The following is a 26017-nucleotide window of genomic DNA, read 5'->3' on the forward strand; positions in this document are numbered from 1 at the left end:
CTGTTGATTTCTTAGTCATCTTTTAAAGACCAAATCAAATGTCACCATCCCCAACAAGACCTCATATAATGCTTTATTTTAAAATTCCCTAAAGTAATTAATATGCAGTATTGAATATTATGTTTATCTATGTTGGTATGTTTTTCCTTTACTAGACAGTAAGCTTTATGACTTTGAGGAGGACACCTTAAACCTTCTGCAGAGACTAATACAATAGGTTCATAATATGTTTTTGTTGCTGTCTATTGTTTCAGTTGATAATTACTTTTACTATCTCCTACCAGGATTGTTGTAAGAAAAACACTATAGAAATATGGGATGCAACTACTTTATAGTTTATAAGCTGAAAATATAAATTATGAAAGATACAGAAAAATAAATTCAAATTGTGCCATCAAATCATGATTAATGATATACTAAAACTATTGATCTAAGTATTTTAGAAAACAATTTCATTTTCTCTTTATTTTTATGTAGGGCCACACTGATGAACTCTGGGGGCTAGCCATCCATTCTTCAAAGTCTCAGTTCTTGACATGTGGGCATGACAAACATGTTACACTTTGGGATGCAATAAGTCATCAGCCTATCTGGAATAAAATAATAGAGGTAAATACCTGCATAAAATTAGTATTTTGTTCTGATTTACATAAAACATAATGCAATATATACATTGCCTTAAATGATTTTTGCATGAAATTAAAAGGGATTATAACCAAGGTTTCATATATAATGAATTTCTTTTAGAAATTACATTCTTAATAACCTTGAGTCAAACATCTTCTGTTTTGTAATTTGGAGACATTTTTGAACTTTTGGCCAGGTAATAAATTAATTATTCTTTTCAAGAGAATATGTTAACTATCAACTGAAATTTGATAGTAGACCATATTAGTTTAAAGTGACTAAAATAATGTAGAGATAATTGCTATGAATTTATAAAGCCCACATATGCTCTGAGAATCCTTACCCCAACTCTTGATCTTGCAGATGAGGCTCTATAGAATAAAGTTGCTCTCCCCCTCAGAGTTCTATGAGTAATTGGGCAATTCTCTAATGTTATTGATTCAAGCCCCCATTGATGTGCTTCTCTCCTCTTCACCCTAGATTATCAGTTGAAAATCTCTTTTGTTAGCCAGAGTGAAGTAGCTTTTTTTTTTTAAACCCTTAACTTCTGTGTATTGGCTCCTAGGTGGAAGAGTGGTAAGGGTGGACAATGGGGGTCAAGTGACTTGCCCAGGGTCACACAGCTGGGAAGTATCTGAGGCCGGATTTGAACCTAGGACTTCCCATCTCTAGGCCTGACTCTCAATCCACTGAGCTACCCAGCTGCCCCTGAAGTAGCTTTTAGAAAGGGATATTTATCAAGGTGAAATGGAAGAGCAGTTAGTACAGACATACCCCCAATATCTGTGATACACCCTTTACAAGTACATAGAGTCCATGTAACAAAAGAATAACTCATAGCTCTTGGTTTCTATAATTCCTATCCCATTTGGGGGATACTCAAGAATTTCCCTCTAAGCACAGCGAATCTGTATCCACCTTTCCTTGGCTCCTGATGATAACACTGCATTAGTTGATTGGGGGATGCAGCTAGGAAACTGATAGGAAAATGGGAAGTGCAAAATTCTGTAGAGTCTTAAAATTTGCAATATCCTTCTCTGGCCATAAAGGGAAGTAGAAACAGAGAGGAAACTTAGTCCAAAACTAGAGCCAAGGCCTCTCCTTTAGCCTCTTCCTTCCAAGTAACTACTTCTTAGATTTTGTTGAACTCCACATTGGCTCTAACTTTTCAAAAAAATCCAGTTCTAACAAGCTTGAGAACTTATACATGACTCCATGTGGCCAAGTTTCATCATCCCATCACACTTCAGACTGTAGGTCCAAAGACTTTTTTTGTACTTAAGCAAAGACTCTTAAATTGACTCCCATGAACTTGGGGGAAAAGGGCGCCTTCATATTTTATAACTATTTCAGTATAATTTGTTTCCTTTGTAATCTTATGTGTATTTTATACATTTAAAAACATTATTCTAAGGTCTTCACCAAAGAGATCTATGACAAGAAGGCTACAAACCTTCTTTTTGTGATTGATTAAGATTTATTCTTTCATAGTTAAGACATGAAGGTTAAAATGAAGTGAGATTATTTTAACCTCACCTTTACATCTAAAACTCTTCTTGAATGGGTTAACTTGAGGTGAAAAAAAAATAAAATTATTTTTGTGAGCTTCAGTGTTTCATATAATCACAGAATTCCAGAGTTTGAAGGGATCTGGGGCCATTTAGAGCAGGCTATACCTAAAAAATAATACTCTCAATTAGATAACAGATAAGTCATCCAACCTTTGCATGAAGACTTCCAATAAGGAGTCTTTGAGTTTGATGTTGAAAGTTAATGGTATATTGCATAGTCTTCCATCTTCATATAGGTGAACTCTTCACAGGTGGTTTTTAATGACTATTACACATCAAAACACTAAAAGAAGTATAGTCTTAACTGCACATTTACTATGTATCCTGAACTTATTTGCTAGATCTGGAGGCCATATTTTCTTCTTTGTTAATTTATCTGCTTATGCTCAAGGTCTTTGAGGTTTTTTTTCTCCCAAGAGTCTTGGTAATTTCTATCTTTTTTTCCCCCTGTTATTCACTGAGTCCCTCCCCTCTAATAGTGGTTTTCCTGGGGGCCAGATCTCAAAGCACCTCACTCTTCTCCGGGCAAGTCATGGTTCACCAGTTGCCTAGCTCTCTGCCCAAAGTGACTTTTTGGGAGACAGAATTGGCCCTGGTTGGATACTGAGCTCTTCCCCTTCAAGTTTAGTGAAATGCCTCTCACCCTGCTCCATACATTCTGCCCCTCCCCACCACACATGGTAATCTGCCCCATTCTCTCTGTTTCTCAATTTTCTGGCCTTGTAGTATAATGTGATACCACACTGCTGCTGTCACAGCCTAGGCAAATATCTTCCATTTTGTGTTTAGCTTTGCACAGCACTGCATGAGAAAGAAGTTCAAAGTGTGAAGTTGAACTCTATTACATGACCAAGTACACATCCTGCCCTGTGTTCTTTGTTATTCTGTTCTATAGAGCTCTCTTATAGCACAGAACTTTGCACAGTGCTATTGCAGCTTCAGCAGATTTCTTAAATATGGAGTGGGGAACGCAAAATGAAGTCAGAATGTAGAATTACTTTCTACTGTAAGCCAGTGGGTCAAGTTGGCTAGTGCAGCCTTGCTGCTGTGAGCTGAATTTGGTGGATAGTGGAGGAAGGGGTACTAAATGAGCATGAATTAGATTGTCAGTTCGTAAAGTTTTTACCTTCTTTGGTTCTTGATGTCTTGGACCATGGAATCAGGGGAAATTGCTTTATTTCTACAGCACCATTTATATTTTTTAAGAGATAGGAGAGATTGTAAAGATCAAAGAAAATGTCTAGTGTCCCATCTTGTTGGTCACATAACTCAGAAGTCCTCTCTTATTGTTAATCCATTTAACCACATCTATCTAAGAAAACAGTTTATGACAATGATTTGATTATAATAATTAGTTTAAAAAGAAAACACAAAATAATAATAATCAATCACCATTTTGAAAAGTCTCATTCTAGTCTTTTGGTTTTACAGCAAGGCCAATCTGACTGGGCCACAGAATATGGAAAAGGGGAATAATGTTAGGTTGGTCAGGTAGTTGGGGTCAGATTATGAAAGACTTCATAGCTAAACAAAAGTGTTTATATTTACTCCTAAAATATCATCTAGTTTTCTCAATCATTTTTCTTATTTAAAAAATCCAAAACACTGTATCATAATATTTCCAGGCAGTAATTTGGAATTTATACTTTTAAAAGTCATCATTTAGGATATAGGTAAGACAAGATTTTTTATAAGTATGGAGATTTCCACTCCACCATCAAGGTACAACCTGAATTTGATGTTGGAAGAAACTTTAGAGATTAATTATTTAATTAATTTCATTTTGCAAGGAACTTCAAATCAGCTTCAGTAGGAATATCATTATATTATCCTGCCAGCTTTTATGTGAAAATTTCTAATGAATGGAAAACTACCTTTGCAAAGAGTCAACTTCACTTTTTCATATTTCAATTTTTTTTAATTTTTCTAGTGTGACCTTCATTTTGGACTCTCCTAATATCTAGGGACTTTATACAGCTTAAGTGCTGCTTCCTTAAGCCAGTACAAGAATATTGAAATGAAGAAGACAATACAGAAAACACTGCCTATATTCACATTAAAACTAAATCTCTCAGCAGCTGTACCCATTATTCTTAGTACCTGCCACTGAAATCCAGAGATAATATATGGTCTTTCCATGGTCACACACAGTCATCACTGCCAGAGTCAGAAATAGAAACCAGGTCTCCCAACTACCAGTCAGGGGCTTTTCCCACTATACCCTACTCTTTCTTCCTGAAATATGATTTCAGTTTAATTCAGTAAGAAAAAAAATTTCCTTTTTGAAGAAGTTTTGGTATGGCATTATCTTACTAAACCAATAAATCAGTGTTTTTATTTGTTTAATATGAATACATTTTTTCTTGCCTTTAATTTATACTTCCTTTCTAAATATTTTAGGATCCAGCACAGTCTTCTGGTTTTCATCCTTCAGGATCTGTCACTGCAGTTGGGACACTAACTGGAAGGTAGGACTGACTAATAAGTGCATTTTTTGTGTTTTAGTAGCTCACTAAAAATTAGATTTCTCCCAGAAACATAGCCCAATGGAGCACTTAAATGCATTTTCTTAGAGTCTGTTGGCTTTACCAGGAATTTAACTAACAAGCAAAGCTCAGCATTCATAATTAACTTTTTTTCTTGACCCTTTTTTAGAAACAACATTTTCCCTGCATATCCCTTATTGTTCTTTATTAGTATAGGATAGAGTTTGCTAAGTTTTCAAACCAAATTTGTTTGGTGTTTATTTGCCCTGCCAGCAACATTTGGAATCTGTCTTTATGGAAACCAAGAAATAGAGAAATATTTACCAGTTAGCCAGATATTAAAAAAACATTTTCACAAGAATGGAGTCTGATAAAGCTCAACAGAATGTTTCATGAGACTACTTACTGTATGCCTATGACTCAAACCAGGGTTTTCCAGATTTTTGCTCTGATAGGATATGCCTCATAACAAGGTGGCTAAGGCTAATCTTGCCTGTTTAACATTTTTCAGGTATGAGTGGATTATGTCAATAGAATATAGTATTGACAAATGAGGAAACCGAGGCCTAGAATTGAATGACTTAAGTTTCCTCAAACCTAGAATTCCCCTTTCATATTGTTCCTTTAGTGCCTAACCTTTGTATTGGTTTAAGGACATAAGGGGTGAAAGCATATTAGCATTTTAAAAGAGTTTGCTATAGTCAGCTTCACTCTTTTGGTTCAAGTTTTTAAGATACTGAAAGTTAAAGAGGTTTTTAAGGGAAAATGGTTGTTTAGATAAACAATGTCAAAAAAAAAAAAAGATGACTCATGGGATTTAGAGTTGGACAGGACTTTAGAGAATAGACATTTCAACAATCCTTTCTTTTTACAGTTGAGAAAATTGATATCCCAAGAGGGGAAGTGAATTAGCCCTGCTAAATTATACTATATCTCTGAGTTTGCAGAATCTTCCTTTAAATGAAAAGAAGAATTAATTCTCCTTCTCATTTTAATTCTTGCATTTGGCAGCAAATGCCTCTCTAAATGACTATTGATCACCATCCTTTTCTGGATTTTTTTTTCCTCTTTAGTTTTTGCTAACACTGCTCTCTCCTGATTCTCTTCCTACCCATATGACCACTCTTTCTCAATCTCTTTTGCTGTATTTCCATCCTGGCAATACCCACAAACAATGAATATGCCCCCAAGGGTTTGTCCTGGCCTGTTCAATTTTCCCTTTATGCCATCTCATGGTGATTTCATCAACTCCCATTTGCTTAAGTATATCTACACACAGATAAATCATAAATCCTAATATCTAGCCCTTACCTCTCCTGAGCTCTAGCCCTACATTATAAACTATCTTGAACATCTCAAACTTAATGTCCCTTAGGCATCTCCAATGAAACATGCCCCAAACAGAACTTATTACATTAATACTCCAAAGTTTCTCCTTTTAGTATGGAAGATACCCCTATCCTTCCAGGCTCTGAATCTACAGACATTGAGCTAGAGATATATAGATCTAATTGGCTCTTGGGCAAGTTACCTCCTGTTTTGGACCTGCTAGCCCATATCTTAGATACAAGACATCCCAATATAAGTGCTGAAGAAAAAAGTTCCTGAGTGAATTGTTCTTTGCACACATTGCATGTATATATCTTATATGTACATCATTGTTAACATATTGTCTCCTTCTTTAGAATGTGAACTCAGTGAGGTCAAGGACCACTTTCTGGCCTTCATTTGTACGCCTTGTGCTTAACACAGTGCCTGGCATATAATGATAAGGATGTGATAAATGCTGGTGACTGACTAAATCAGCCATACTAGGGAAAGGGAGGGAAAAAAATGTTTGAAACTTTTATTTCTTCATAAACAATCGAAGGATTCTTTGTAGCCAGCCAAGGCCTCAGGATGGTTAGAGACAGGGAGGGGTAAGCTGCTATACACTTCTAAGTCCCCATCCATCAAAATCATTTGATTTTCAATCTAGGACTGAATGGCAATCTAGAATAATCAGAGGTGCTCTAGACCAAACACCTTGTCTTACAAATGAGGATACTTTGACTTCCCATCAACTTTCTTGTTTTGTAAAATGAAGGTTTCATATATGACATGTAATAGTCAATTATCCCTTGCTTCTCAGAGAGTCTACACAATTGATTGTTGGGGAAGCAAGATATTATACCTTTTTCCTGCCTTTGAAGTTTTTGAGTATTGTAACTGAAGCAGCAAAGGAAGGGGCATGAGATCCTGATTCATACCCAAGGCTAACTTTAGGCTTCTCCCAATGGAGATAGAGGCCTTGATTAAACTCTGAAAATATTACTATAGGCTACGAGTTTATCCCTTACGTGTTTTTATTAACTTATAACAAAGCTCATGGTAAAATAGAGAAGTACCATTATGTTTATTTCTAACCTACATTTCTGATTTAACTCTTAATTGTGCTGAGTCAGTTTCTAGATTCTTAAAAAATGGTTCTTAAACTTTTTGGTCTTAGGGTCCCTTTCTACTTTTAAAAATTGCTGAGAACCTCTTTATACTCTTAAAAGTATTGAGGACCCCAAAGAGCTTTTGTTTATGTGGGTTATATATCTATTGGTATTCAAGTATTGGAAATGAAAACTAATAATTTAAATATACTTATTAATTCATTAAAATAACAAATACATTGCATGATAACAAATAATATTTTTAAAAATATTTTCATAAGCAAAAACATAGTAAAAAGAAAGACATTTTGGCAAATCTTTTTTATTTCTAACTTAATAGAAGATAGCTAGGTTTTATGTCTTTTTCTGTATTCATTCAGTTGTGATATGTTGTTTGGTTAAGATATAGGAAGAAAATTTAGCCTCACACTGATATGTGGTTGAGAAAGGGAGGGGTATTTTATTAGGCAAATAACATTTTAGCTCTATTATAAAAATAGTTTGAAACTAGAGGAACCCCTGAAAGGGTCTTTGACAACAGATAATAAGGCACACATGCTATATATGTGCAATAAACAATTCACACAGAGATTTTTGTTTAGTACTTCTTACAATGGAATGTTTTAACATCTATGAAATGGTGCAGGAGATAACCATGGGCTAGAATAGGCCCTTAAACAGGAAGTGGCTTGCTCAGGAGCTGAGATGTGAATCTGGATTCAAAGTTTTCTGACTTCAAATTTCATGTTCTTTCTATTGAAGATCAGAAAGCAAATTTGAGCATCTAGATCAGTGGTTCCCAAACTTTTTTGGCCTACAGCGCCCCCTTTCCAGAAAAAATATTACTTGGCCCCCTGGAAATTTTTAAAAAATTTTTAATAGCAATTAATAGGAAAGATAAATGCACTTGTGGCCATCACTGCTCTCCTGGATTGCTGCAGCACCCCCCAGGGGGCGGTAGCACCCACTTTGGGAATCACTGGTCTGAATCTCTATCTAAAGAGATAGATGAGGATCTACTCTGGGTTGTGAAGTCCTCAAAGACCTCAATTTCTCCACCTGTATTATACAAAAAAATAAGCTCTATTTTAGGTTGCAATACAAAGATGGGATAAATGATATGCTATTAATAACCAAGTAGTTTTGCATTGTTAGCTAATATATCACTAGGAAATATGAATATACAAAAAAACTATTTAAAATGGAGAGTTAGGGATTATTTTAGAGATCTTTCCTATTACAGAGGACACAGAGAGTTATTATTGCAACTCAGTTATTAAGTTAAATAGACCTACTTTAAACTATTTCTTATGCAAGAACTTAATGCATTTTTATTCTGTTTTCTAACAGGTGGTTTGTATTTGACACAGAAACAAAAGATTTAGTCACAGTGCACACAGATGGAAATGAACAGCTGTCTGTAATGCGTTACTCACCAGGTTAGAAAAAAAATCACTGTTAAAATTTGAGTTTATATAAATCTATGTGGAATTGCTTCCTTTTGAATTTTAAAAGCACTATCAAAGTTAAATTTAAATAGGGCTTCCACTTTTTGGGGGCCATAATGGACTCTTCTCATTTCTCTAACCCTTCTCTCAGAGCTCTGAATACCAAAAATTTGACATCCTTTTAAAAATATTTTAGAAATTTTACTCTCTCTTGTTTTATGTAACAGTCATTGATATAAGCATTCCCTATGACAAAGAAAAATATTCAAACAGCTATTCACATAGCAACTCTATCTGACCATACATACAACATTCTGAATAAATAATCCTTTACCTTTCTACTGAGAGGATATATATTTCATCAGCTGTCTTTTCAGACCAAGATTAGTTACTGTGTTTAATCTGAAACCAACTGCCTTCAGATGCTTAACCACTGTCCCTCTCCCTCACTTTTTTTTTTGTTATCACAACAATGAAACTTAGGATTGTTTAATTGATTATTAACTATCAAATCTTTAGTTAATTATTAGTCATTTGGAACATTTTTAACCATTTATTAATATTAATTTTTAACATGGTTACATGATTCATGCTCCTACATTCCCCTTCACCACCACCTCCCTTCCCCCCTTCCCCCCCCCCTCCACCCATGGCCAATGCGCATTTCCACTGGTTTTAACATGTGTCATCCATCAAGACCTATTTCCAAATTGTTGATAGTTGCATTGTTGTGGTAGTTTTCGAGTCTACATCCCCAGTCATGTCCGCCTCAACCCATGTGTTCAAGTGGTTGTTTTTCTTCTGTGTTTCCACTCCTGCAGTCCTTCCTCTGAATGTGGGTAGCGTCTTTACCATAAATCCCTCAGAATTGTCCTGTGTCATTGCATTGCTGCTGGTACAGAAGGCCATTACATTCGATTTTACCACAGTATATCAGTCTCTGTGTACAATGTTCTTCTGGCTCTGCTCCTTTCACTCTGCATCAGTTCCCGGAGGTCTTTCCAGTTCACATGGAATTCCTCCAGTTTATTATCATTTTTTAATTTTGAAATCAACTCTTCTAAATCCAAATATTTGTCTTTCTACTTTGAGATTCTCCAAAGACAATATAAGAACCTTTTTAAAAATTTTTCATATCCTGGAAAATCCCAATCACTATTAAAAAATGATATTTCTCAGTGTTAAGAATGTCTTCAAACAAATGTATGGGGGGAAAATAAAATAAGCTGGTTATGTATTTGGAGTGCTATGGGGGGGGAGGGGTGGCGGGAGGATAACAGCTAGACAGCCCATGTGCTCCATTAACAAACTTAGTTTGTCAAAAGAACATAAGGAAGGTCCCCAGCATAGTAGGTGGGCCCTGTGTCTTAACTTATGAGAGGACATAGACATTGAATAGCATAAGTTAGATGTGGAGAGGTTGTGGTTCTACATTATTAGAGGGAATGGACATAATCAATGGCATCACAGGTCCATTTGAATATGTGAAATTCAGGTTAGAGTAAATGGATGGCCCTTAAAAACAACCACACATCTTGCCTACTGTCATTTGCCAGCCAAAATTTTCTCTGCTCTTTGGCTAGAGAAAAATTTTATTTACTCTGCTAAGGACTTGCAATGATAATAACAATTCTCCTTTCTATAGCACTTTAGAAAGTACTTTCTTTATAACAACACTATTTAGTTGGGTTTTGCGAGTATTATCACCATTTTACAAATAAGGAAAGTGAAGCTGAAAGAGGTCAATTATAATTTGAATTCATATCTTCTAATTCTGAATCTTATACAAGAGTCTCCAAAGATATTCTAAGTGGTCATATTACTCCCGCTTGATTTTTTTAAATTTAGTGTCCTCAAGAAATTAGAGATCTAGAGGTTATATCTGTTAAGCTAAACTTAAATAAATGTAATACTAGTTTCTTGGTTGATCTTTTTTCCATCATAATAGAGAAGAGTTAAGCTAGTTTAGATGTTATCTATGGCCCATTTCATAATTTTGCTATAGCATATTAATTCATCTCCAACTTCAATTTGAATTTTCCTATCATTGTTTTCTCAGTTATCTTGAAACTTTAGATTCTTTGAGAAGCTCTTCACTCTCCTAGTTGGAAGGAAGCTCAGAGATAAGGACAACTCCATATTTTTACAGGTAGAAGAAACAGAAGGCCAAAGAGAATACACAGGAGAACCAATATTTGAATCCAGATCCTCTGATTTAAATCAGTTCTGTTTCTTCTGTATTACAGTGCTTTATGGGCAGCAAGGTGGTACAGTGGATAGAGGGCCATGCCTAGAGTCAGGAAAACTCTTCTTCCTGAGTTCACATCTGGCCTCTACTACTTACTAGCTGTGTAATCCTGAACAAGTCATTTAACCCTTTTGCCTCAGTTTCCTCATCTGTCAAATGAGCTGGAGAAGAAAATGGAAAAACACTCCAGTATTTCTGGTTAGAAAATCCTAAATGGGATCATGAAGAGTCGGCAGAACTAAAAAATGATTGAACACATGACTTCTCCACTAGAATATTCTTAGATATTTATCACTTTCTACTTATCAATCATCACTCATTGTAAACATTTTTTAATCATCAAATCCAATAATCTTTACTCAGAGGCCAGAAATCTCTGTTTGGGAAGGGCTGTTGCAAATATATAGATTAGATAGATAGATAGATAGATAGATAGATAGATAGATAGATAGATAGATAGATAGATAGATAGACAAAATACTGTTCTAAGCCTTCCCTCACCAGACTCCCCTTTAATCTCCTAACAGCTCTCTCAGCAAATGAGAAACAACATTTAGATATGTATGCTGTTCACTCACTTCTTAAGGCTTTTTACTCTATCAATCAGCAAGTATTTATTAAATATCTACTATGTGTCAGGCCCTGTATAAGACTCTAGAGAATTTTTTTTAAATGTAAAACAGTCTTTTCCCCTGAGAAACTTATTAAACAGCATCTGCTGGGAAGGAAAGAGGGAGAGAAAGAGGAATCCAGAAAGGTTTCATGCAGAAGATGGTGCTTGAGCTGACTCTGGATGGGAGCTAGATATTCTAAGAGGCAGAGGTGAGGAAGAAGTATGTACCAGATGAGGGGACAACCAGTGCAAAGGTGTGCAGTGGATCTGAGAGGAACTCTAGTGTGAGGAACAGTAAACTGTAAAGTCAAGAAAGAAAAATCATTATGCAAAAAATGTGCATGACTATAATGAAATGAAAAATATTAAATGTCAACAAAATGGAGTTAAAAACAATCCACAAAAAAGCATTATTAAACACCTACTGCTATATACCAGGCACAATGCACAATGATGATGCCAGATTTTTGGAGTTTTGGATTTTTTAAAACCCTTTCCTTCCATCTTAGAATCAATTCTGTGTATTGGTTCTAAGACAGAAGAACAGAAAGGCTTAGCAATTCGGATTAAGTGGCTTGCCCAAGGTCACAAAGCTATGATGTTTCTGAGGCCAAATTTGAACTTTAGGCCTGGTTCTTGTCCACTGGGCCACCTAGCTTCCCACTTGAAGTTTTTTGAAATTTTGAAGTAACTTGAAGCTAAACCTTACATCCTTTTTGTTAACAAATGGTAAACTATAAAAAATATATACTGTCATTGCACTCATTCTGTGGTATTATTTGCTTTCTTTTAGAGTAAACTACTTTGTTGGTGAAGGAGCCATTACTTTATGTACATGTCTACTATGTGAAAACAAAATATCAGTGTTTTTAAAACAAGAATGTTATTTGGTGAAATACGGTTTTAAAAGATTTATCTGTTTGTGTTCCAATTAGAGGAGCCTCAGCTGACAAAAACCTGCTTAAAGCCCAAGATTGGGCTTATGTAATTTTTACTATTATTGACAATGATTATGATGTCAATAATAACAGTGATATAATAATTCATATATAGCATTATGAGGCCTGAAGAACTCTTTCCTTAAACAACCCTATGAAGAAGATAAAGCATATAGTATTATCACTGTGTTTAAGATGTAGAAACTGAAACTCAGAGAAGTTAAGTATTTTTGTCAGTGATGAGACTGGAACCTAGTTTTTCTGTTTTCAGGACCAGTGCTCTTTCCACTGACTAAACCATAATTACCCCCTCTCCAGCCTAGCCATATCACCTCAGATAGAAAGACAAACTGTAAATAGAACCCCCTCCCCCTCCAAACAGAGGTCACAGGTGAAGAGTCCTAGGAATATGACTAAACTAAAGGTTACAGGTCCAGGTCCAAAGAGAGGGGTGCAAGGGATGCCCACTTTCTCTGTTCCCTTGGGCAACGGTGGCAGAGGACCATGGTTGAAAGAGACAGCCATGTGGAGAAACACGTGGTCAGAGTTAGATTAGATTAAACTTTAATCTCTATATGTCTGCTCTCTCTATTTCAAGTAATAATTAATAAAATCTATATGGAAACTAAGAACCTGGAGTTTGTAATTTAATGGTAACAAAATCATACTGCATTTGGGGAATTTTAAGACTCCTTTCAAAACAGTGACAGAGTATTGGTGGCACATTTTTTTTCTAAAACTATTTTATATTTTATCCTTCTGTTCTGAGTCAGCTGTCAAATACTACTTCTTCATTGGCTATATAAACCCCAATCCCTTGTTTCATGTTGAACAAAGTACTGACCCATTTTAATCAGAATTTTGGTTAGAAATTTTATAGTCCATAAGAAAGATAAATAGTAAAACATGGAGGGGAGGGAGGTTAAGAGAGGAAAGTCCTTCATCAAATGCCCTAGTATGAATTTGCATCAGGAATTAAGATCGGGGTCCAAAAGCTTCAGATCAAAAAAGTCAAGATTAGCACTTTCATTTAAAACTTGACTAGGGCAGCTGGGTAGCTCAGTGGATTGAGAGTCAGGCCTAGAGACAGGAGGTCCTAGGTTCAAATCCGGCCTCAGACACTTCCCAGCTGTGTGACCCTGGGCAAGTCACTTGACCCCCATTGCCCACCCTTACCACTCTTCCACCTATGAGACAATACACCGAAGTTAAGGGTTTTAAAAAAAAAAAACAACTTGACTAGACTCTGCATAAGATAGTTCAAAAAGAATTTCTGAGAGATGAAAGATTGCAGAGATTATCTAATGAAATCCCTTATTTTACAGAGGAAAAAACTGATGCCCTGAAAAAGGAAAATATCCATAATTACACAGATGATAAAAAAAAAAACAAGTTTGAGACCCAAATAATTTAACTCCAAATTGAGTGCTCTTTTGGGTACACTCTGTTGACTGACTGCCACTATTTTGCTTAGATCCCTTCTGTCTCAAAACAGGCAATTCAATTTCTGATCCAAAAGGCAAATGTAAATGGAAGAAGAATAAACTGTATTATATACTGATACAGATTAATATTTCTCAAAGTGAAGGGCATTGAGAAGTTACAAAGTGATCATAGAGATTTTCGACTTCCAGTTTCCTACCTCTACCCCTGAAACAGTTATAATTGATATGGAGGTCAAAAGTTTGGGGTTGGAGATGAAAAGACTATATGTATAGTTCATCCTGATGTATGAAATTCTCAGACTTGTGACCTGGAAAGGTTAGAGAACCTTAATGATTTAGACCAGAGGTAAACTAACTTACCTAGTTTATAAGTAGTTGATAGAGTTAGAATTTGAACCTAGATCTGATTTTTAAATACATTGCTCTTTTTACTGCACCACAAGTTACTAGAAGCAACTAAAATTTGAGACTAAAATCATAGGGCAAGATAATCAAATTTTTTTAAGCTCTGATTTTTCTTTGCCTCTTTACCAAGGATGATTAAGTGGATAATGTATTCCCTGGAAATAATTTATACTTCGAAAGAATCTGGTAATTATCCATAAAAGAAGAAAGAATTGTCTTCTGGGGATTTTGTTTAAATCTGCTGAGAAAACTGTAATAGTGACTTTTATAAATTCATAGTTTTATACTTAAAATGTAATTATAATCCACTTTTCTTTATAGATGGAAATTTCTTGGCAATAGGTTCACATGACAACTGCATCTATATATACAGTGTTTATGATAATGGGAGAAAATATAGTCGAATTGGCAAATGTTCAGTAAGTGACTTTCTTAGTTCTTGCTAAATAAGAATGAGTTATTTTAATAATCTATGTCTGTTGAATTTAAAATGTACAATGACAGTGAAACTAATAAAATTTACTTCTCTTTCTAGGGTCATTCCAGCTTTATTACTCACTTGGACTGGTCTGTTAATTCTCAGTACCTTGTGTCTAACTCAGGGGACTATGAAATTCTTTATTGTGAGTAAAATAAATCCTTTTGGGGTAGAGATGATATATGCAATTCACTCTAGGACAATGATGGCGAACCTTTTAGAGACTGCATGCCATGCCCCAGCCGTAGAGACCTCGTGCAGTGCCTGCTCCCTTGCTGAGTTCTGGGCACACACTGCCCCCTTATCCCATATAGGAGAGAAAGAAAACACTCCCATTGGGTTGCTAGGAAGGGCAGGTGAAATGAAAAAAATCTGGAATGGTGGAGAGGGAGAAGGGAGCAGCTCTGCCCAAGCCTTTCTAGTAATGAACTTGGGGAGAGGAGCAGGGGGCATGGCTCATGTGCCCACAGAGAGCACTCTGTGTGCCATCTTTGGCACATGAGCCATAGGTTCACCATCACTGCTCTAGGATATGTAACAAAAATGGAAACATTTTGTCATGTGACATAAGAGCAAGCAGATAATCTTCCTTCCTGACCTCAATTTCTTGATCTGCAAATGATGTGATTGAATGAAGTGACCTCTAAAGTTCTTTCCAACTCTGACATCTTATGGTTCTTTAATGCCAAAAATGCTTTCCATCAGTGACATTGTATGGTCTTTGATTCAAGGTTTAGCACTAAGATTCTAAGATTCTATGCTCTAGGGTCTCTTCTAACTTTTACATGCTATAAGTTTCTTAGATTTGTCGCTGGTTAATTAAAGACTTAAATTTGGGCAAGAAAGAAAACAAAACTGTTTAAGTGTGACATCAAATATTCACTTTTTCCTTTCTCAGAGAGTTCCCAATATGGCATAAGGGGGTAGTAGAAAGTCGGCCTTGGGCTCAGAAAGCCCTGAGAGTCCTGTCAGTAACTTCCTTTCTAATCCTAAGCAAGCCCCTTAATTTCTAAGTGCCCCAGGCTACTCTCTAAGATTGTAAATTGTGAAGCATTTGCTGATCTGCTTTTGTTGAAGGAGTTTCTTTACTAGCAGTTACATATAACAATGAAATCACAAAAATATAAGATATAGAATACCCAGAAAAAATAATCTCTCTGTGCCTTAGTGATCAAGAGCTAGCTGATGGAGTGGGGAAAAAAAAAACCTAGATTTGAAATCAAGGGACCAGAATAGGGATGGCTTTTTTCTTTGTATTTTTGTCCCCAGAACACAGCACAATGCCTGGCCCACAGTAGGTGCTTATTTACTATTGACTGGTTAATTGAATCTGTCATTTATTTTGTAATCAGAACCTACAGTTGCAAAGATCTAGTCATATCCTGTATTCTTTTCCCTTCTAAATAGTTAACAAAGGTGAAATATAGTTAAAATGAAGATCAAAGGAAATAAAAAAGATCAAGTGGATATAATGTCCCAAAAAAGGGCAACAAAACAGCTGGATGTGGATATGGAATGGGAATATAAGGCAGCAAGTTTTCATGTCAATAGTACTAAAAAAGGCAGAGCTTTCTTATCACCCATTGATAGGACTATTCATTGCCCCATCTGCTATTTTTCTGTGTTACTGCCTTACACTTGCATCAGCATTGTTCCTCCCATACTACTAGCATATCTTGGGACCAATACTTGTGCTCCATTGGAATTTTATTTGAAAAATACTCCTTCCCAGGTTCTCAGCATTACTACAATGAGGCATATGAAAACCTTAGAGAGAGTTAGAGAAGCACCATTAGGAAGAAAAGGATTTAATATCTATCATTTCTTTTCTTTTTTAGGGGTCCCTGCTACATGTAAGCAAGTTGTAAGTGTGGAAGCAACCAGAGATATAGAATGGGTTACATACACCTGTACTTTAGGATTCCATGTCTTCGGTAAGTTTCTTTTAAACTTTTAAAGTTCATAAGCAGTAAAACTAAATCTCTGAATGTTTATCTTTTCATTTTCCAACAACTTTTTTCATTCAATCAAACTATTTCTCTGAACCCTTCCTTCCCTCTCTCTACTCTCTTTTTCCTGATCTCTAAGCCAACCTGAACTATTCACTTGCCTAAACTAGCTTACACAATGTAGACCTCATTTAACAGTTAGGATCAGAACTTGCCACTTGAGGGTCCTGGAGAATTTTAATGTACCAGGTTTATCTGTTTCCATGTCTCTTCCCTGGGATTTCTGCAGCCTCCTTCCTATGAACAGCCTAAGAAATGACTGAAGTTTCTTAGACCCAAATCAAGATGGATATACTAATTGATCTTATATCATTCTCTCTATAGATTGCTTACCTACATTAGAGTAAAATTCTTGAAATAGGATAATATTTCACTTCTTGTTATTTCATATCTTCATGTTCTGTCAATTCTTTCCCACAACATGTCATATCTATGCCCATCTCTCAGTGGGGCTTGTTGTTAATCTACCAGGAACAACCATCACTTTATTTTTTGACCCCAGAGCCATCCCCTCAGGAACTGAGTTTGAGGCTGCCTCACCTCTAAAGCTACTAATATAGATTAGGATGTATCACTAATACATCTTCAAAAACTGGAGTACCTCTCAACCCAACAATACCAACAAGTGCCCAGATGGCTAGAGACCAGAACTGATATTTAGGGTCTTACCCTAGCTCCTAATCCTTTCATCATCTGTGGACTCAGCACTGTGATGGACTGGATTTGGAGACCTCCTTCCTCAGGAGCCCGTTGCCAAGTGTGATATCACTACCTAGTGTGCACTGTTTCACTGAACCATACTAGAAAAAACAGTAGTACCTCAGACTTCCATACTCATCAAGAACCAGTCAGGATCCCAGTCAGGACTTGGGCTTCAAATATCAAGCCAGATTGGAAGCCAAATGCACACTCAGATGCCTAGTATTTTCTGAGTCCTGGCCATCCTACATCATCTTGGGACAAAGCAAAGGAACTGGAACTACTGTTTAGTCAGACTTCTGTGTGTCTAATCATCAGATATCTCCTAGTTCAAATACCTGACCAAATTAATATTTTTCTTCTTTCTTAATTATTAGAAAAAGAACAACAAACCAATCCCATCCTCTCTCATTATAGTACACTGAAGGGTGGCCTCAGTAAACTAGTCCTGCCCCCAACCTATAGCTTCAAAACTCCAACCCCCTCTCTGCTAATCCTTTTAATTCAGAGTTCAAAAAAATCTTTCCCTTGTTACCAGTCTCCCATCTCTCTTTTCATACATCTTAGTCTTAGCCCTCCCCAGTCCCTGTTCTTTTCTACCATGGCCTTCCTTTGAGTTCTCTCAAACATTGGGTTCAATTGCTTACAAATTACCTATCATCCTTGACCTCTTCTTCTCACAGATTTCCCGTCTTTTCATATTCATAGAAAGTTGACTCCTATATTTATGGTTATCTTTTGAAGTACTAGATGTTCATTCTTTCATAGTCCCCAACACACTGGGCCAGAAGATAGAATAAATGTACTGCTTGCCCTTTTTGCCTTTTCTAAATTGTTTCTTTTGCTGCCATCGTTCAGCAAACTATTCTTGAGGTTCACTCCCATCTTTTTATATCATTCTGTTCAGATCCTCATGGTAATTTAGTAATCTCTAGGTCTTTCTTTTTCATAGTCTTCCTCTCTACCTCAACCCTTGCCCTTATGCTTGGGAATGTCAGCATATATGTTGATGGCCCCTAGCCACCCAGTTTATCAAAGCAATGTGCCACTGGACCTTGAAAGAGTGTGCTTCCACTCACCATAACTATAACTCCATAGCTCCCTTCCCTGACCTCCACTAGATGTGTTGTTCCCACCCCCACCTTAAAATGTAAGCTTCTTAAGGGCAGAGATTATGGAATCATATTCTTAGCAGCTAGCATAGTCTCTATTTGATAAATACTTTTTCATTCATTTATTCATCTCATCAACTATCTGGGTTCAATGATAATCTCTATGCAGAGGACTCCCAAGTATAATATATGTGTAGATAATACATATATACAAGCATACTATTCATGTTTATGTACATATGTATGTATAGAAAGAGAGAAAGGAGAGTCAAGAGCAAGAGAGAAAACTCAGGTCCTAATCTTTCTAACACAACTGCCTTATAGATCAGGGCATTTCAGATTCATGTCTAAAATCTAACTCTTCATCTCTCACCTTTCACAACCAAACCTGAACCTCTAAACTTACCTATATCTGCTGAGAGTGCATATATTCCTCTAGTTTCCCAAGTTTGCAACCTCCTTCATCCCCAATCAGCAAGTTGCCAGGTTCTTTTTTATTTTACTATCACAGTATTGCTCACATCTTTGCCTTTTTATCTGTTCCTCATGCCAGCACCTTAATTCTGGCTATCTTACCTGGACTATTGTAATAGTATCCTATTTGAGATTTTTTTCATCCTTCCTCTCTGCATCCCACCCTCCACAGAGGAGCCAGATTAATCTTCCTAACACACAAATCTGACCATATCATTCCACTGCTCAAAAATTTTACGTGGCTTCTTACTTCCTTTTTAATGAAATTCAAACTCCTAGTATTTAAAGCCCTCATCAACATAGATCCAGCTTACCTTCCTAAACTTTATCCATATGATCTTCCTTCACGTTCACTAACTGCTATCTAAACTGGTCTGTTTGCCATCCCTCCCTCTTTCCCCTCTTTCTCATTTCTGCTTTTTAGAACCCTTATCTTTTGTTGGGGATTTAGCTGGAGTACCGTAGGTTCAAAAACTGAGAGAGTGGCACTCCTCCTTTCCGCAAAGTATCTTTACTTACCTATACACAAATTGCAGAACGTAAACTTTGTCAATAGAGTGACTGTTTCCTTTTTTGTGTCTTTTTGTCCCCAGAGCCTTGTACATAGCAAGGGTTATCATTGTATTGATTGAATAGATTTCTTTGCAAATTGGAAATGGAAATCCTTATCTAAAGTCCAGAGCACATTGAAAAGCATAATATGAGTATGTTGTTGCAGTTACTCAGATTTAGTTCTTGATGATGTGATATGCTTAAAAGTACAGCAAAAATTATGCAAATATGTTATCTTGATTTAGAGGGGGAAAATATTAATAATTTATATGTCACTGTAATTATTCAGTGCTTTCACTTTTCATTTGCTCATTTGATCTGCTCAGGAACCCTGGGAGGTAAGCAGATCAAGGATTATTATCTTCAGTTAATATAATTATCAACAAGTATTTATTAAGTCCCCATGTGCCAAACATTGTGGTAGTTACTGGCAATACAAATACAAAAGTGAGATAGTACCTGCCCTTAAGCTTACATTCTCCATATGAAAAAACTAATACCCATCATGAGGAAGTGACTTACTTCCCTGTGATCACACAGTATTATTGAATGGAAAAATTGCAATTCAATCCAGATATTATGATTTTCTAAGTCCAAGGCTCTTCCCTCTATAGCCCACAGACATGAGACCTGGGTTTGAGGTTCCCATACACACACATTTTTCTGCTACTTAACTAGCTGTCTGACCTTCAAATATATCATTTACCCTCTTGAGTCTCAGTTTTCCCACCTATAAAACAAATGAATTGAACTATATCATCTCTAAGGTCCCTCCCAGCTCTAACATTCTGTGATCTAAATATTTGCCTTCCCAACCAAAATGAATAAGAAAATCTGAAAGATTTACCTATAGCTATAAAGTCATAAAGTAAGGGTGAGGAACTTAAGCCTAAAGGTGAGTTGAGATTAAATCCTTGGGGGAAAGTAACAGCATTAAATGTAAAACTTCATTTTTTCCACCTTCTATGGTGTCTAATAAGAAAGAGGTTACAAAATGACCACTAAGAGTTCCAAGTAACTTTTATTTCTTGTTTGATATTGAGACCTATCCCTCCATGATTTGTTGAAAATAGGCTAATCTGGAAAGATGAAAATAGGAGTAGAGGTTGGGGTGGACTTTGCCTTCTCAAGTTCTGGATCTAAAGCTAAGTGACTTTTTTGTGGTATTAAATAAATGTTCATTTTAATGGCAAAAAAGAGTAAATATATATTTTAAATCAATACTATGCTCTATTTCAGGAGTGTGGCCAGAAGGCTCAGATGGAACAGACATCAATGCTATTTGTAGGTCCCACAAGAAAAAACTTTTATCAACTGGTGATGACTTTGGCAAAGTACATCTCTTCTCTTATCCCTGTTCACAGTTCAGGGTAAGGTGTTGCTTTAATAACCATATTTTAATCTCCTCCATAGAAGTATTCTTCAGAGGAAGCTTAGTAATTATTTAGCAAATGGAGGAGAATTAATAGTTTGGGACCTTTTTAACACCCTCATAGGAGTTTGTCTTTTGCTTGTTTGTGTTTAAGACCCTTCCTGACTTTTGGAAACTCTTCCTCATATTTTAGAGTCTTGGTTAAGTAACCATCTGCCAGAATTTAGCAGTGATTCTGCCTAAATTCAAGGGATGACCTAGAATAGACAAACCTCAGCTTTCCAAAAACAGCCCATACACCATGCACCACATACATTGCCACTACAAAAACCACACTGCATTAGGCTGAATAAGAAAGATTGTTTTTAATGTTGTTATCACTGTCATTATTGTTCATAAAAACAATTGCTGTATACTTTAAAATATGTAAACTTTTTGAGTTCAGAGACTCATTTTTATGCCTTTATAATGCCCAGTACCTTACACATAGTAAGGCTTAAGAAATAATGCTTCATATGGAATTGAATTGGAATTTTTGCAAATTGGAGATGAAAATCCTAGTCATCTAAAGCAATTCAAGGTTTATAACCCAGTGAAGTATAGAGTACAAATGTTATTCTCTCCATTTTACAAACAAAAAAATGGAGACCAAGAGGGATGCCATGATTTCTCTAGCCTACAGCTGGTAAATATCAGATCCCAAACTTTAACCTGTGTCTCCAGGCTCTAGAGAAATTTCCTTAAAATATATTAAATGAAGATTAAATGAAGGAATAGGCCGTTTCGTGATATATATAAAGAAAAAAGCACTGGATTGAAAGACAGATAACCTGGTTTCAAATTCCAGCTTTGCTAAGTCACAGTATGACTTTATAGACAAGTCACTTAACTTTTTAGTGCTTTGATTTCCCCACTTTAAAATTAAGAGATGAGAATGTTTTGTACAGCAACAAAAAGAATTAGGGGAATCTTGGTAGTGAACATCTAAAGAGATTTCTTAAAGCTTAGGTTTGTTCCTTATGTGGTCCCAAGGAGCAGAATTAGAATCAGAGACAGATTTCAGTTCATTGCGAAAGAGAACTTCCTTATAATTTGGAGCTTTCCCATAGAATAGATTGCCTTTTAAAGGGTGATAAACCCCCTTTAAAACTTAGAAGAGACTTTAGAAGTGTTCACTGAAGATGTTCAAACACAGGCTATCTAGAGAAGCAGGATGGTATGATGGATAGAACACTGAATGTGGAGTGAGAAAGAGGTGCCCCTGATGCTTACTAGCTGTGTAACCAAGGACAAATCACTTAAATTCTCAGTGCTCCATTTTTTTCACCTGTAAAGTGAGGATATTTACCTATTTCAAAGGATTGTTATATTTATTAAACCTTAAATTGTTATGTAAATGAATAACTGCTATTAGAGAAGGATTCATTTCTTGAACAAAGGTGGAAAGTGTACAAGCACTAATTAAGCACCTACTACATACAAAGCACTGTTAAGCACTTTCCAAATTCCATTTAATGAAATTTAGACTAGATAATTTCTAAAGTCTCTTTTAAGTTTCTACTCTACAATAATTAATGTATGGAACATCAGTGTAACAGAAAGAGTGTTGGGTTTGGAGTTAGAGAACTTAAGTTTAAATCCTGCCTCTCCTGCCTGTCCTCTACCAGAAACATTTACCAACATCCATTAATATAGGTGCCTTCCCCTCTGGTGAGTAGCACCAACTCATCCTGCATATATCATTTTTGTACATTATTTCATATTTTTCTCCTGCATTAGACTGTGAGCTCTTTGACAACAGAAACTTTCTTCTCCACATACTCACCCCCTACATTTACCACTGCCGGTGCATGTTAAGCATAAGGTGTTTAATACATATTTACTGTCTGACAGACTACCTTTGTGACCTTGGGCAAGTCACTTTGCCCCCCTGGACCTCAGTTTCCTCACCTGTAAAATGATGATGTAAGATGGTCTCTGAGTTGTTTTCCTGCTCCAAACCTATGATATCATTATCTTATAAGTGATACAGTTGTGCAGAGAACAAATATGACTAGGTTGTTCTAGAGATACTGCTCTGTAGCAAAGGAAGGCACACTTGACTGCTTGATAAATGATTGAATTGAAGCATTACCCATTGTAAATATTTTATAAATAATATTTCATTTCCATATTGCTTTATAGGCTCCCAGCCATGTGTATGGTGGACACAGTAGTCATGTAACTAATGTAGATTTTCTATGTGAAGACAGCCATCTCATCTCCACAGGTGGAAAAGATACAAGTATTATGCAGTGGCGAGTCATTTAGCCTGGACTTTAGTACTAATACACATTGGTAACCATGTAAAGACGTCCTGTGTAGGCTGCATACTGAAGATCCCTATGTGCAGTTGAGCTTGGTCACTGTGATTTTTTGGTTTTGTTTTATTTTGTTTTGTTTTTTAATTCTTACAAACCTCAGGAAAATTTTGTCCTCTGCCAGTTACCTTAGCTTAGTGATTTGGTATGTGTTACTTTGGGGAAAACAATTTCTATTTCTTCTTTTTGTTGTATGATATACAAAACAGTACAAAGTTAATATAAAAAATGACTCCACAGTTTACAATACAATGATAACAGCGAAAGTAACTGGTAAATATTTAGTAACTTTTCTATACTCTACAAAAATGGTCACAGAATGCCTTTTAAAATAGTATATCTATATAAATATATATGTTCTTTACTAACTCACCACCTACACTACATAGATCTTCCTTTTTCAAATATTTATGGTAATACTGAGGTATTGAATTGTGGCTGTTATTGATTAACTTGTCTGAAAAGAATAAGCCAACTTAGAAGCTACCAAGTAACTGACTGGCACAGCTGAATGCAGGCATACCACTCTGAATATAATTAAGTGGTTCCTCCAAAACAGGACGCTAGGCAAAACATTACACAGGGAAGTGGGTTGCATAGAAATGATGCACATTGGGGCAGAGGTGCCATGTTGCAACAGTTTTGTGACATGATGGTAGGGTTTTGTTATAATGTACTAATGGACATAATTGTGAAACGTTGTCATTGGGGTGGCTTTAATTATGCTATGCCTGTATTAAGTTCCATGTGGATACATTTTTTAAGGTGTGGCATTAAATTCTCCTGGGGTGGAAGGAAGGGAAGAGATGAGGGGATTATATACTTTTTTTATTAAGCAGATTCTATTCCAAATTAATTTAAATATATCAGCAGGGTATGCAAGTATTTAACTTGTTCCTACAAACTGTACTGCCTAACCAAACTAAAGCCAATCTTTTAACATGCATATGAATCATATGTTCTGTGTAACCGACCACCAGCCCATTAATGGTTGAGACATGTAACCACCATAATCTGTGTATTAATCGGCATGAAATGGTATTGTACTTGCATAGGACTTTAGCAGTTCATGATACATGGCTAAGGCTAGGCTCTACTTTTTTATGCTTATGGATATTGTATATTTGTATTTTAAGACCAAGTAGATCAAGTGAAAAGGATCTCTTTTTAAGTGTACCACAAAGCTATAGAGGAAAATGGAAGTCTTGAAAGGCTACATGAAATATTAATGTGCAACTTCTGGTCCCTGTCTTTTGTGCATGGGTGGATATTTATAGTATGAAATAAGATTGTGGTTTGCAATGACGTAATAATGGAGTTGGCATAAATCGTCAAGAAGGCCTTATCAATCTTGATTGTGTGACACAGATTGAAATTTATTGTTTACATTGGGGAATGTATCTAAGACTTTAAAATAGAAGAGTAATTAACAGACTCTTAAAAGATAATATTAAAATTTTTGCTTGTTCCAGACAAGTAAATGTGTTGAATTCTTTGATCTCTCCAGCACTGGTTTTTTAGAGTGGTTGATAAAATACAAGAAAATAAATACATTTGGAAGCATTTTTTATTATTACATCTCCGTCCTGCTATATGGAAAGTGCAGGTCACCAATAAACATCATGCATCAAAAAGGAATTGGTTTGTATGTATCTTTACTACCTCTGTGTTTATGCAAATGTATTATCTCTGACCTAGGAAACTAAAAATAAATTTATTACCCTCTATATGACTTAAAGGAAAATAATTTTATCCAAACCTTCCCTAGAAACTGCTAAAATTCCTTAGGTTTTAAAATGGTAGTGCATAAATTAGTTCCTTAAATTATAAAGTTATCATCACCTTTATAATGTCAGTTTTCATATATAGATTGTTAGAAGTCTTCCATTTACATGGGCCATGTGCTGTGCTTCAGGGCATTAGGAATATTTATCAATTTTCATGAGGATGGAGATTTGTTTCCATTTTCAGGCCTTTATTCATGCAGGAAAATAATAACAAAATAAGCCTACAAAGAGGTGAGATCACATATTTAGAACTAGAAGAGAAACCTACTTTCTACAACTATGGAAACTAGAAAGGTTCAGTAACTTACCCACAGTCACACAGGTACTTGGAGCCAGAATTTGAATCCAGATCTTTCTGAACTCTAAGTCCAGTACTCTTTTCACTGTTACACTGCAATGCTAAGTTATGGAAGACCTTGAACTCTTAAATTATGGTGAATATGTTCATTACGCAACAAAGAGAAAGAGTGGGGGAGTGGCAAGACTAAATGTGCATGAGATAGATTAATCTGGTCTCAGGAAGAACTATGAACTAAAGAGGAGAAAAAACAGATGTGGGAAGGCTATTATAGTAGTCCAAACTAAAAGGCAAAGAAGGCCTGAACTGAGGCAGTGGTGGTAGTAAGAATAGAGAAGAAGGGCAGAAGCAATAAATAGAAATCATAGAAAGATTCTGGGAAGTTAGACAAGTAAGAGATTGGGAGGGAACTTATCTGACAAGCTCTCCACTCAAGAAGTTATACAAATTTCAAAGAGAAGCAAGACCACAAAAAATTTTCCCCCAAAATAAGTGATGAAAAAGAACATTTTTAGAAATTAACAAGGTTCTGGCAAAATAGGGAAAAAAGTAGAAGCAGCAAAGGCAGAAACACCAGAGGGGGAAAAAGTACTATACTAAAGCTATGCCAGTAGTAGCATGAAAAATAAAGCTAAATTTTTTTTTCAAGAAACCAAGTCACCAAATCAAGAAAGA

The 26017-nt window shown here is 35.9% G+C and overlaps 1 protein-coding gene across 3 annotated transcripts in view; it reads left to right on the forward strand.

Annotated features, from left to right (window-relative positions):
• The window catches only part of EML1 (EMAP like 1), a 269917-nt gene extending 244983 nt beyond the window's left edge, over nt 1–24934 (forward strand). For all 3 annotated transcript variants that reach the window (XM_044664593.1, XM_044664596.1, XM_044664594.1), the window contains 8 exons: nt 478–609; nt 4599–4666; nt 8455–8543; nt 14523–14620; nt 14737–14824; nt 16518–16613; nt 20765–20895; nt 23082–24934. In XM_044664593.1, the coding sequence (XP_044520528.1) occupies nt 478–609; nt 4599–4666; nt 8455–8543; nt 14523–14620; nt 14737–14824; nt 16518–16613; nt 20765–20895; nt 23082–23207 (828 nt within the window). In that variant the 3' untranslated portion in view covers nt 23208–24934. The remainder of the gene's footprint in view (nt 1–477; nt 610–4598; nt 4667–8454; nt 8544–14522; nt 14621–14736; nt 14825–16517; nt 16614–20764; nt 20896–23081) is intronic.
• Nucleotides 24935–26017: the final 1083 nt, after the last annotated feature.

Source organism: Gracilinanus agilis, chromosome 2 (assembly GCF_016433145.1).
Source record: "Gracilinanus agilis isolate LMUSP501 chromosome 2, AgileGrace, whole genome shotgun sequence".
Taxonomy (NCBI): Eukaryota; Metazoa; Chordata; class Mammalia; order Didelphimorphia; family Didelphidae; genus Gracilinanus; species Gracilinanus agilis.